Here is an 11474-nt window from a genome sequence, read left to right as displayed (position 1 = left end):
ATTTACTAATTAAGTGAAAAGTAAAATAAATACATTTCTTAGTCATCAAAAAGAAACAACTGGTTCCAGGTTCTCAAATGGTATTCTTAGTCTTCTATAATAGTAAAGCACACATCCTTGGGGTTTTTACTTAAGAAAAAGAAGAAAAGTGGAAAAAATGGTTGTCAGTTCACTTAGGTTCAGCATCAAATTGACACTTCAGGTTGAAAAGACAGTAAAGGAAACTGTAAGACATCATTCTTTTGCAATAGGAAGTGTTTTATTTGAAAACAAGACAAATAAAAACAACAAAACATGAATATGAATGAGAACAAACAGGTATAGGAGTTAAAAAGCAAGACAACAGTCAGTTCAAATACTAAACATTTCATATTTTACAGTAGCTTCATAGGACAGCGCTGTCTTGTCTCTCTACTTCAGATTTTCTGCTCCACTGTCTGTGTGTCATTACAGCTGCTCGAATCGATGACAACAGGAGAAACTTTAAATTCTTTGAATCATTTGTTTCAAAAACTCAGCAAAGTTAAGAACTTCTTGCCTCTGAATTGACCCCGCTTGGCTCCACATAAATCTCTCTCAGTGTAAAAACTATCTGATCGCTGAACGTTTAGATCTAACTGCTTCGCTGAGGCCCTGCAAGCAGCTGCGTCCACACAAACAGCATCATGGTGAAAATCGTCACAAGAAGAGAGAAGCTCAGCTGCCATTTTTCCTGTTACACAACAGAACATTCGGGTCATGCTCACACAGTGAGCCTGTTTCACGAACATGGTGGCTCAGTCACACTCTCACCACATGCTTCTTCACAATAAAAGCATCTCAGTGCTCCATCTGAATATTACACTCAGAACAAACATGTATTCTCCCTGATGAGGACACAACTGTGCAAAATGTCGAGCTCCAGCAGGAATGTAAACAATCATGCATGGTAAATACTGTGTGAGCACAACAGGCTGGAATAAAAAACACCATCTGGGCTAATGCAGTGTCATCAGTGACGTCAATGAACTATCAAGCTTTGAATCACAAAATCATAGTAACATGACAGAAAATAAGCTCTAAGTAACACCATGGTTATTAGATCACTGAATACTGCAGCTAATCTGATGTCAGCTTCTATTTTTGTCTTTGTGCCAGAAGACAGTGTTAAGTTTAGCCTGAAGTTGGTGTTTAATTTTAGACGTGAGTCCTAAAGGCTGCCTCCTTCCTACCACTTACTGCTACACATGAACGTCTTCACATGCTGGACTCAACATTACCTCATCATCTTTTTCTCTTTAAGCATCACTTAAATCATTGGCAATATGTTTATCTATAAAGCCATTCTGAACAAACGTCAGTCACATCTTTGAAAACTGATTTCACGCGGCTCATTTTCAGCCATAATTGCAGATCACAAGACACATCCTGAACCCGCTGCTATAGAAACAGACACGGAAACGAAGCCTTCATGTTTGCTGCTAAACACACATTAAAGACCTCTGTACCTCAAACTGAATTCAACTCTACTGTAAACTCTCTGGTAAATGGTTTGGCTCATTTTAGCTTTCTTAATTCTGACGGCTGTTTTGCTATTTTTTTTTGAACCTTCATAAGCTTACCTCTAGTTTTTAGTGTTATCTGTTATTTTCATGCCACGTTAGACGTTTCTAACCTATTAAGATTTAAAGCTGTAGTAGGAAGCGTTTTTTTTGGCATCACTGGGAAAAATGTTTATTTTCCAGCTTTTCAGCATATTATAATTCAAGTGTTTGGAGAGGTAAAGTAAATTCCTGAACCTCCTCTTTGCTCTGTTTCCAGGCTTTAGTAAATGTATGAAGGGAGATGAAGGAACATTACAATTGTGTGTGAAGCAGAAAATGATTAATTTACTGTTAACTTGACCTATTTTGTGTGTCTGAAGAGTGAAAACATGCTTTTACTTGTCTGGTGGAAGAACAGAGAGAGGAGTGATGCAAGGGAAGAGCTGTACATTTTCACATTCTGGTGTGTTTTTTTTTTTAAATTTAGCTTTTTCCACATTTCTGCCACCTGCAGCTTTAACTGAACAATAAATACCCCAGAGTTTTGAAAAACCAGAAAGCTTGATGAACAACACTAAGGGCTGTTCTGTTTCCTTTTCAAAGACTTGTCTAACAACAAAATGATTAAAAACACGTTTAACCAGTTTTCCAAGCTGCAACTCCATTTAAGAAATGTAACTGGAAATGACCTATGGTTTCAATTCATTTGTGCACCATAAACCAAAATTATAACAAGTTATTTTAAGTCTTTATCTGTCTTTAAGGATGTTAATATTATTATATAATTTCATACAAAACAATGTATTTCTGTTATCGTCTGTCGCACAAAGTAAATACACAATGTTGAATTTATGTAATTCTGAAATCATTCAAAAATAAATCAGCTTCCTGTGCCAGATTTTTTATTTCCAAAAAAATTAAATTTAGTTGCAAGTGAAACCACATCCAAACCTACTTTGTACATTATCTTATAAACCGAACCAATCTCTTGCATTACTGATAATATTGGATATTAACAGTCTGTTGAAATCGTAAATGATCTGATGATCTGGCATCATTTATCGCTATATGGACAGAAAATCCAATCACAACTTGGAAAACGTATTAAAAATCTTTTTTTTTTATCATTCCGAGAACTAAATAAATATTGATCCAAAAGGCTAGAAGAGATTTTGAGGAATGTGGAAATACTCTTTGACCGCAGCATGTGGGCGTTTAGATTTTTATAGACGGACTATAAAACAGATGGCAGAGCAAAGTAATGTGAGTGATGTTGGCTCTGCTCATCCCAATTATATAATATAGCCCCAATGATAATGGATATTAAAGGACAATAGCATTTTGACATTTAAGATTTGAACAGATCATCCAGTAGAAAACCTTTCATTCCTGAAATGTGGCCATCAGAGAGCAATTTAATAAAGACTTCCAACAGATCTTTGGCATTTCTGTGCTGCAGTTTCTCTCTGCCTATTGGTTGATAGCAAACACACACAATAATTCTGGCTGTTGTACAAGACGATTCATAATATCAAAACAGGAAGTAAGAACTGCAGAGTGGATGTTATCAGTTGTGATAGTGAACAGGATGAGGTGTAAATTACAACATAAGTGTGACGCCTTGTACCACTACCTCGTGCCCTCCCGGTTAGACTAAGACGGTGGGCGTTGCTGGAGGATGTGGAGGTGAGGGGGAGCCGCTGCCAGACGGACTGTGGCCCAGCAGCAGCTCCTTCTCTCGGGGCAGACAGGGGCCGCTGATGTGTTGGCTGTGGGAGTGGTAGAGCCGCAGGAAGGCCAGGATGGACTGAATCAACCACAGAGCCGTGACGAACCACAGAGACGCCTGAGGAGATATGGACGGACGTTCGAAATAAACTCAACAGGCACATAATGAGGGATAGAAATTGCTTCAATTATCAATTAACTCTCAAAATTGACCCGTTTTAAAGTTTGACAATGTGGAAAAAATATACATCTTCACAGTGAAACTTCTGAAGTCCACATTTTTTTAACATTCTGGGAAATCTTTGAACATTTTTTGATGGAAAAAAAAAGAAATGTAAAAAAAGTGTTTCTTTAAGAACAGTTCTTAATAATATTTTCTTAAAGAAAATATTAGAAGTTTTACTGGCATATATGTAATCATTTTACATATTTTTAGGATTTTTTGGAAGATTTTTACTCTTTATTTTAAAAATATTTACATGAATTTTCTTGCCAAATCTGGGGGATTTTTTAAAACAAAACTTTTAAATGAAACTTTTAAGGAATTATTGGAATTTTTTCTTGAAGGTTTTGCATTGTTTTTTTTTTGGTTTTTACAAATTTGGGGATTTTTTTGCTGAATTTTTGGATTTTTTTCAGACAAAGAAACAATATTTTTTGTTGCCCAGAAATGGGGATAACTGAAGAGCTAAAATCACAGTGACATTTGTAATTATGATCACAACTGAATCTCCAGTCTTGAATCAGAGCCTGTATCAGCAAGTGTCATGTGGCTTACTTCATATGTTTAGATTAGCATGGTAGAGTTATAAAAAAAACGGCCCAATGACATAATTTAATCAATATGTATGCTTTCAGCAGCCTTTAACAAACACTGCTCCCTATTTTTGAGCCAAATGTCACAGAAGAGAAGCTGAAAAAATTGCTCTGGAAAGGAATTCATCCATAAATCAGTGACGATGTTGCTCTACCTTCTCAGATTTTGTTCAGTTTACTTATTTGGTATTTTAGATTCAAAACTAAGTTCTGTGGAATATTTTGGCAGATTTTTGTCATAGGTTGGGCTCAGCCTCGCCCCCTTTCGGCCGCTCGTTCCCCTGCCGGTGTGTTGCCGGTCTGTGGGGCTCTCTGCAGCTGTTGATCAGTGATTGGTCGCAGCTGTGGGAGCCCCACACCTGGAGCACATTTCCATCTGGTGCTATGAAGACCGGCTTCACACGGCAGGAGACGGGGGATTGTACTGTTCAGTTTGAGGACAGGCTCGAGATGCACGAGTCCCAGAGAGCTCACCAGCCAGCGGTCTCCCCCCGTCATCCTTGTGTGAAGGACTGGACCCTGCTGCCCTAGCCAAGGGCATGGCCCTTTTCCCCCTCCCTGGATTGCCCCGACTGGTTGATGAGGGCCCCCTGGACTGCAGCTCTCTGGAGCCTGACCCCATCCCCTCTATTCTGTTTGTGTGTGCTGGTGAGTGTAAATAAGACTGTAGTAAGTTAAGTTTGATCTGCTGTCCGCTGTTCTGAGTGGCCTCTCAGGGGTTCCTAAAAATTACACACGTGGACAAAATTGTTGGTACCCCTCAGTTAAAGAAGGAAAAACCCACAATTCTCACTGAAATCACTTGAAACTCACAAAAGTAACAATAAATAAAAATTTATTGAAAATTAAATAATCAAAAACAGCCATTACTTTTGAATTGTTGATTAACATAATTATTTAAAAAAACAAACTAATGAAACAGGCCTGGACAAAAATGATGGTACCTCTATAAAAGATTGAAAACTATTTGACCAGAGTGACATGATTAACTCAGGTGTGTCATTTAATTGACATCACAGGTGTTTCCAAACTCATAATCAGTCAGTCTGCCTATTTAAAGGGAGACAAGTAGTCACCCTGCTGTTTGGTGAAAAGGTGTGTACCACACTGAACGTGGACAACAGAAAGCGAAGGAGAGAATTGTCCCAGGACATCCGAAAAAAAATGATAGACAAACATCTTAAAGGTAAAGGCTATAAGACCATCTCTAAACAGCTTGAAGTTCCTGTGACAACAGTGGCTCATATTATTCAGAAGTTCAAGACCCACGGGACAGTAGCCAACCTCCCTGGACGTGGCCGCAAGAGGAAAATTGATGACAAATTGAAGAGACGGATCGTTGGAATTGTATCCAAAGAGCCCAGAGCAACCTCCAAAGAAATTAAAGGTGAACTCCAAGGTCAAGGTACATCAGTGTCAGATCGCACCATTCGTCGTTGTTTGAGCCAAAGTGGACTTCATGGGAGACGACCAAGGAGGACACCACTGCTTAAAAAAACTCATAAAAAAGCGAGACTGGAATTTGCAAAAATGCATGTTGACAAGCCACACAGCTTCTGGGAGAATGTCCTTTGGACAGATGAGACCAAACTGGAGCTTTTTGGTAAGGCACATCAACTCTATGTTCATAGACTCAAAAACCAAGCATACGAAGAAAAGAACACTGTCCCTACGGTGAAACATGGAGGAGGCTCAGTAATGTTTTGGGGCTGCTTTGCTGCATCTGGCACAGGGTGTCTTGAAAGTGTGCAAGGTACGATGAAATCTGAAGACTATCAAGGCATTCTGGAGAGAAATGTGCTGCCTAGTGTCAGAAAGCTTGGTCTCAGTCGCAGGTCATGGGTCTTCCAACAGGACAACGATCCAAAACACACAGCCAAAAACACCCAAGAATGGCTGAGAGAAAAGCGTTGGACTATTCTAAAGTGGCCTTCTATGAGCCCAGATCTGAATCCCATTGAACATATGTGGAAGGAGCTGAAACATGCCATTTGGAGAAGACACCCATCAAACCTGAGACAACTGGAGCTGTTTGCTCATGAGGAGTGGGCCAAAATACCTGTTGACAGCTGCAGAACGCTCATTGACAAATACAGAAATCGTTTAATTGCAGTGATTGTCTCAAAAGGTTGTGCAACAAAATATTAAGTTATGGGTACCATCATTTTTGTCCAGCCCTATTTCATTAGTTTGTTTTTTTAAATAATTATGTTAATCAACAATTCAAAAGTGATGGCTGATTTTGATTATTTAATTTTCAATAAATTTTTATTTATTGTTACTTTTGTGAGTTTCAAGTGATTTCAGTGAGAATTGTGGGTTTTTCCTTCTTTAACTGAGGGGTACCAACAATTTTGTCCACGTGTGTACCTACACCTTGACAATTTTTCAGAATTTCATGTTTTCAGACGTTGGAATTTTTGTCTTCACCCCCTCAAAAACCATCCTACCTGGAAGCTACACTACCAGTCAAACCTTTGGATGCACCTTCTCATTCAGTGTTTTTAATTCAATTACTTTATTCATTGTAGATTAATACTGAAGACATCAAAACTATAAAATACACATGGAATAATGTTGTAAACAAAAAAAGTATTAATCTACAATGTAGAAAATACAAATGAATGAAAAGCACTGAATGACAATGTGTGTCTAAACTTTTGACTGGTGGTGTATATTAAGGGTTTAATATTTCCAGAATTTTAACTCCTACAACCTTGAAATGTGTCGAGGACCCAGAGAAAACTGGTTTCCAGCAGTCTAAATGATTGCATGTCTCCAGCAGAGGCCAGATGATTAATTATTGACTCTTGAAGACAGAAAAAAAGTAAATGCATTTGAAAACATTCAGTAAGGCAAAACAAGCCTTGAATGTTGTTAAATTTGAACATGAAGACAACATGTGCACACCAGTTTTTCTGATGCCACATATCAAATGATGTTGGAGGGCTCAAAAGTTAAAACAATCAGTTTTTACTTGGAAGCATTGATGCATCCTTTTTGCGTAAAACAACCACCTTTAGATGACCGTTTTGCACTCATACGTCAATCTCTAGTGCAGGGGTGTCAAACTCAGTTCCAACACACCTGATTCAAATGATCAGGCTTGTGATCAGGCTTCTGCTGAGCTTGATGATGAGCTGATCATTTGAATCAGGTGTGTTGGAAGAGGGAAACCTCTAAAAGATGCAGGATAGTGGCCCTCCAGGAACTGAGTTTGACACCCCTGCTCTAGTGAGTCCAACCGGGAACAAAGTCGACTAATCTACTAGAAGTCATGTGTTTTGAATTCTTCTGTGGATTCTTTATCTCATTATATTGTGCTGTTCCAGCAGGTCTAAAATCCTGTGACTCCAGTTTTCTTGTTAGGAATAATGCGTATTGTATCACATCTTTTTCCGATTTTTAATCACTTTCAGAGGATTTCTTTTATACAACACTGTTTTCAGTGTTTCACAGCTGCATCCAACAATAACTTAAACGCTTGACAAAATTATCTGCACCAAACAACAAATGTGCGGCACACAACACCCTCTCAATTACTGTGTCCAACTTTTATTGTAAGAAAATATGACTTGTGGAATAATAACCGCAGCAGTACAGACTTGTTTAGCTTGGAATGCAGATGGATGATCCCTTTTTTTTTTTTTTTAGCTTTGATGAGGAAATTTCAGGGAAAGTCTGGCTGAAGCTTTGGGAGAAGAGGCCAGGATGAAAGTTAGTGTCACTAAGGTGTTATATTGTACAAATTGTGCGTTTATTCCAGCTGTCCTACCTGAGCCAGGCTGAGCTCTGTGTAGAAAGACGAAGTGTCCACGTCCAGGTAAAGTGGGACAGACTGGGACTCTGCACAGCTGAACACAAACAAACATGAAGGGAAGAGAGCAGATCTCAATCTACACTATAACAGCATTATCACAATTAGACGTGATTTAACCCTCCTGCTGTCCTCATTCACGGCCACCAAAAAATATCGTTTCCTTGTCTGAAAAAAATCCCAAAATTCCTGAAAATTTTTAAAACCTTCAGGAAGAAAATTCCAATAATTCCTTTAAAGTTTCCCTTAAAAGTTTTATTTTAAAAAATCACCGAAATTTGGCAAGAAAATCATTGTAAATATTTTTTTAAATGAGTAAAAGTCTTCCAAAAAATATCTAAAGTGATTTCATATATATATATATATATATATATCAGTAAAACTTCTAATATTTTCTTTAAGAACAGTCACATAAAAACCAACCAAAATCCAGTGAAATTCGCTGGATTTTGGTTGGTTTTGATGTGACTGTTCTTAAAGAAACATTTTTAACACTACTTTATTCCAACAAAAAAATGTTCAAAGATTTCCCAAAAATGTTGGAAATGTAGACATCAGAATATATATATATTCCCCCCCCCAAATTTTCAAACTTTAAACTGGGTCAATTTTGACCCGCAGGACAACACGAGGGTGAAAAAACAGGGATTTCACTTGTTTGAACAGTAAAACATCAACACTTGACAAAAACTTGAGCAGATGTACCAAAAAATTCAGATATGACAGTACAAATCATGATTTTATTTTTTTAAAATATTCTGCTTACATAATAGTTTATTTTAAGTGACAGGTTTGTGATGAGGACAGTGACGTGCCAAAGAAGCTCTACAAAGATCGAGGTTGATCTGAAGGTTGAGCAGTCAGATGTCCGCCAAATTTACTGCCTATTTAGTACAAAGGTTGTTGCTAGAGGTACGGACCCGTAGCCTGTGGACTACGGATACGGCACTTGCCATTTGCCAATCAGATACGCGAGATCTGGTCACGTGACTCTCGGTAGACGCTAGCTGTACGGACCCGTAGCATCGGTACGACAGGTACGGACCCTAAACCTGACCCTAACACTAACCCTAACCTTAACCTTTGCTTACCTTTCAACAGTTTGCAGTGGTTAGCAGCTTCTTGACTCGCGTACGGGTCCGTATCTGTCTGGCAAATGGAAAGTGCCGTAGCCTGTGGGCTACGGCTACGGACCCGTAGCCGTAGACACAGTCACAGATTCCCCACAGAGAGGACAGATCACTGTGCGAGACTCGGGTGACGTACCTGTAGGGTCGCGTGTTGTCATTGGTCACAGTGTCGCACCAGGAGCTGAACCCCAGAGAAACGAGGACGCTGGCGCCTCCAGACAGGAAGAGGACGCACACACTCAGCACGACGGTGAGGAAGGACGAGAACAGGGTGCTGGACGGAAACACCCGAAACAGACTGACTAGTATTAAAAACATCAGCCTGACACTATGTGTACAGTAGATTATGTAGCTAACACAAGAGCATCAATTAATAGACTGGATGATAATATTAAAATTATAATTGATAAACACACATTCCCTGCTTTAAAATATTGACAGTAACAGCTTTATTGGCAAAGTATATTTAAAAATGTCATTATTACAGAAATGATTAACCAATAAGTCATCTAAAGCTATAAAATCAGGTATAAAAACAACAGAAACATACAGAAAACAAACAAATTAGACACAGAATGTTGCTCAATCTGGCGTTTGGACTATCAATCACATAAAATTAGGTATTAAGAGAGTCCAACCATTAAAAATATTAATTCCCACTCCACTTTATTAAAGTTTATGTTCGTTTAATTCACAATAATAATCACTGGAGCACTGCTACGCTCCACAACTGATGTGGACGAGACTGTAAATCAAATTTTCAGCTCTTTTTAAAAAAAAAAAAAAATTCAAGCAGGTATTTTCATGTTTGTATACAGTTTTAGGCTGTTTTTGGTCATATATGAATTATGGTTTTCTGCATATATAAATATGTGCATTCATAAAGGATTGAATAGAATAGAATAGAAATACTTCATTGACTGTAGAGGACAGGGGGAAACTCTGTTAGAGAACCAAGCAGAAGGAGTTAAATGACCACAAATAAATAAGCAGAAATATCTGTAAATAATGTAAGAAAAATGTACTACATTATGAAATGCACAAAAAGCTTTTAATGTGAAAATTCTATAAGGTTCAATAACACTGTTTATAACACTGTATACAGTTTTATTTTCTTGGCAAATGTTCATTTTACATTTTATGCATATATTTTTTGTCATGTTTCTATTTTTAGGACATATTTTTCTACTTAGGCTTATCTTTGTATTTTCTGTACTGCTTATACTTCTGACTCTGAAAATATATCATTAGTAAAACAGTACTACAGTGAAAAATGCACCGTAAAGTGCCAGATGTACAAAAATATTGCAGTAAAAATATACAGTTGCATGAGGAAATTAAAATATCCTGCAAACAGCGGTGCAACGTGTATTTTTTTTGTTTGGTTTTTTTTTTTTTTTTTGGCAGTATGTGTGTTAAACTACTACTACTGTATTACTTCATCTATAATGCAGCATCAGAAGTACATTTAGGTCAGTGCTGCCACTGTAAAGATAACCGTGCGTTTGCGTGTCACTCACTCGTCGTGTCGTCCGTGCAGATACAGCAGACACCTCCAGCCCTGCGCGGCTCCGTACAGCACCGTGAAAATACCCACGAACGTGCCGAACTGGCAGGCAGCCGGCGGGCCCCACTGTTGCACCACCAGCCGGGACTCGTCCCCGGTCTGCCCCATAAGCTCGGGCCGCTCCTCGGTCCTCCAGTAGCCGGTGGAGAAGAGGGCGCAGCGGCCTTTGAACGCGGAGCCGTTGAGCGCCATGGGGACGACTACCAGCAGACCCGCCGCCACCGAGAGGGCGTGAGCCGCGCAGTGGGCCAGCAGCAGCCGCCGGTCCAGCTCCATGTTAGCAAAACAGAACAGAGTGGAAAAACAAACCGCAGTACCAACACACCCCCGTGTATTTACCCATGCAACGGCCCCGGTGTGAAGGTATTTAAAGCTGCAGGGCGGAGACCGAGCCGTTACACAACTATCCGCACGTAGCGACAGAGAGCAAGAGGAGAGAGGAGGGATCACTCCGCCCAAGATCCACAGACCATACACTGCTGCCAAAATAATGAACACGAGGAAGACATACAGTTTATGAAGCTGATTAGACTTATTTTTTAAAAACATGTCATTTCTGCATTTACAACCTCATTGATTATGTTTATCTTTGTTTTGAACAACCCAAAAACCATTATTAATTTCCACAAACAACTTATGGCTGCAGTTTTAACGTGACGCTAACAGGAGAAAATAGTCCCCACTTGGTCCTAAAAGTCTGACTTACTGTTTCTGTTCAACACGTTTCCTGTTTTCATTCTTGAAATTACATTGAAATGGGCACCTGGATAGCTCAGTTGGTTGAGTAAGTGACCCATGTGTGCAGTGGCCTGGGTTCAATTCCAGCTTATGGCTCATGTCTACCCCGTATGCTTCTCTCTACTTTCCTATCTGCTGTGCCTATTAATTATGGC

The 11474-nt window shown here is 39.1% G+C and overlaps 1 protein-coding gene across 1 annotated transcript; it reads right to left on the bottom strand.

The window, feature by feature from the left end:
* Positions 1-237: 237 nt before the first annotated feature.
* zgc:153018 (Transmembrane protein 179-like) lies at positions 238-11049 on the bottom strand. Its single transcript, XM_022196710.2, has 4 exons — positions 10535-11049; positions 9151-9288; positions 7843-7921; positions 238-3369 (listed from the first exon to the last, which is right to left on the bottom strand). Exons 1-4 carry the CDS (start codon positions 10855-10857, stop codon positions 3172-3174), a joined length of 738 nt encoding a protein of 245 aa, XP_022052402.2. The 5' UTR covers positions 10858-11049; the 3' UTR covers positions 238-3171.
* Between the last annotated feature and the right edge of the window lie 425 nt (positions 11050-11474).

Source organism: Acanthochromis polyacanthus, chromosome 10 (assembly GCF_021347895.1).
Source record: "Acanthochromis polyacanthus isolate Apoly-LR-REF ecotype Palm Island chromosome 10, KAUST_Apoly_ChrSc, whole genome shotgun sequence".
Taxonomy (NCBI): Eukaryota; Metazoa; Chordata; class Actinopteri; family Pomacentridae; genus Acanthochromis; species Acanthochromis polyacanthus.
This window is presented reverse-complemented; position numbering and strand designations above follow the sequence as displayed.

Coding starts and splice junctions, on each gene's coding strand:
- zgc:153018 (XM_022196710.2), bottom strand. CDS start 10,857: ATGGAGCTGGACCGGCGGCTGCTGCTGGCCCACTGCGCGGCTCACGCC. Junction 9,289..10,534: donor CTGCACGGACGACACGACGA/GTGAGTGACACG, acceptor GTTTCCGTCCAG/CACCCTGTTCTCGTCCTTCC. Junction 7,922..9,150: donor GACAACACGCGACCCTACAG/GTACGTCACCCG, acceptor GTTTGTGTTCAG/CTGTGCAGAGTCCCAGTCTG.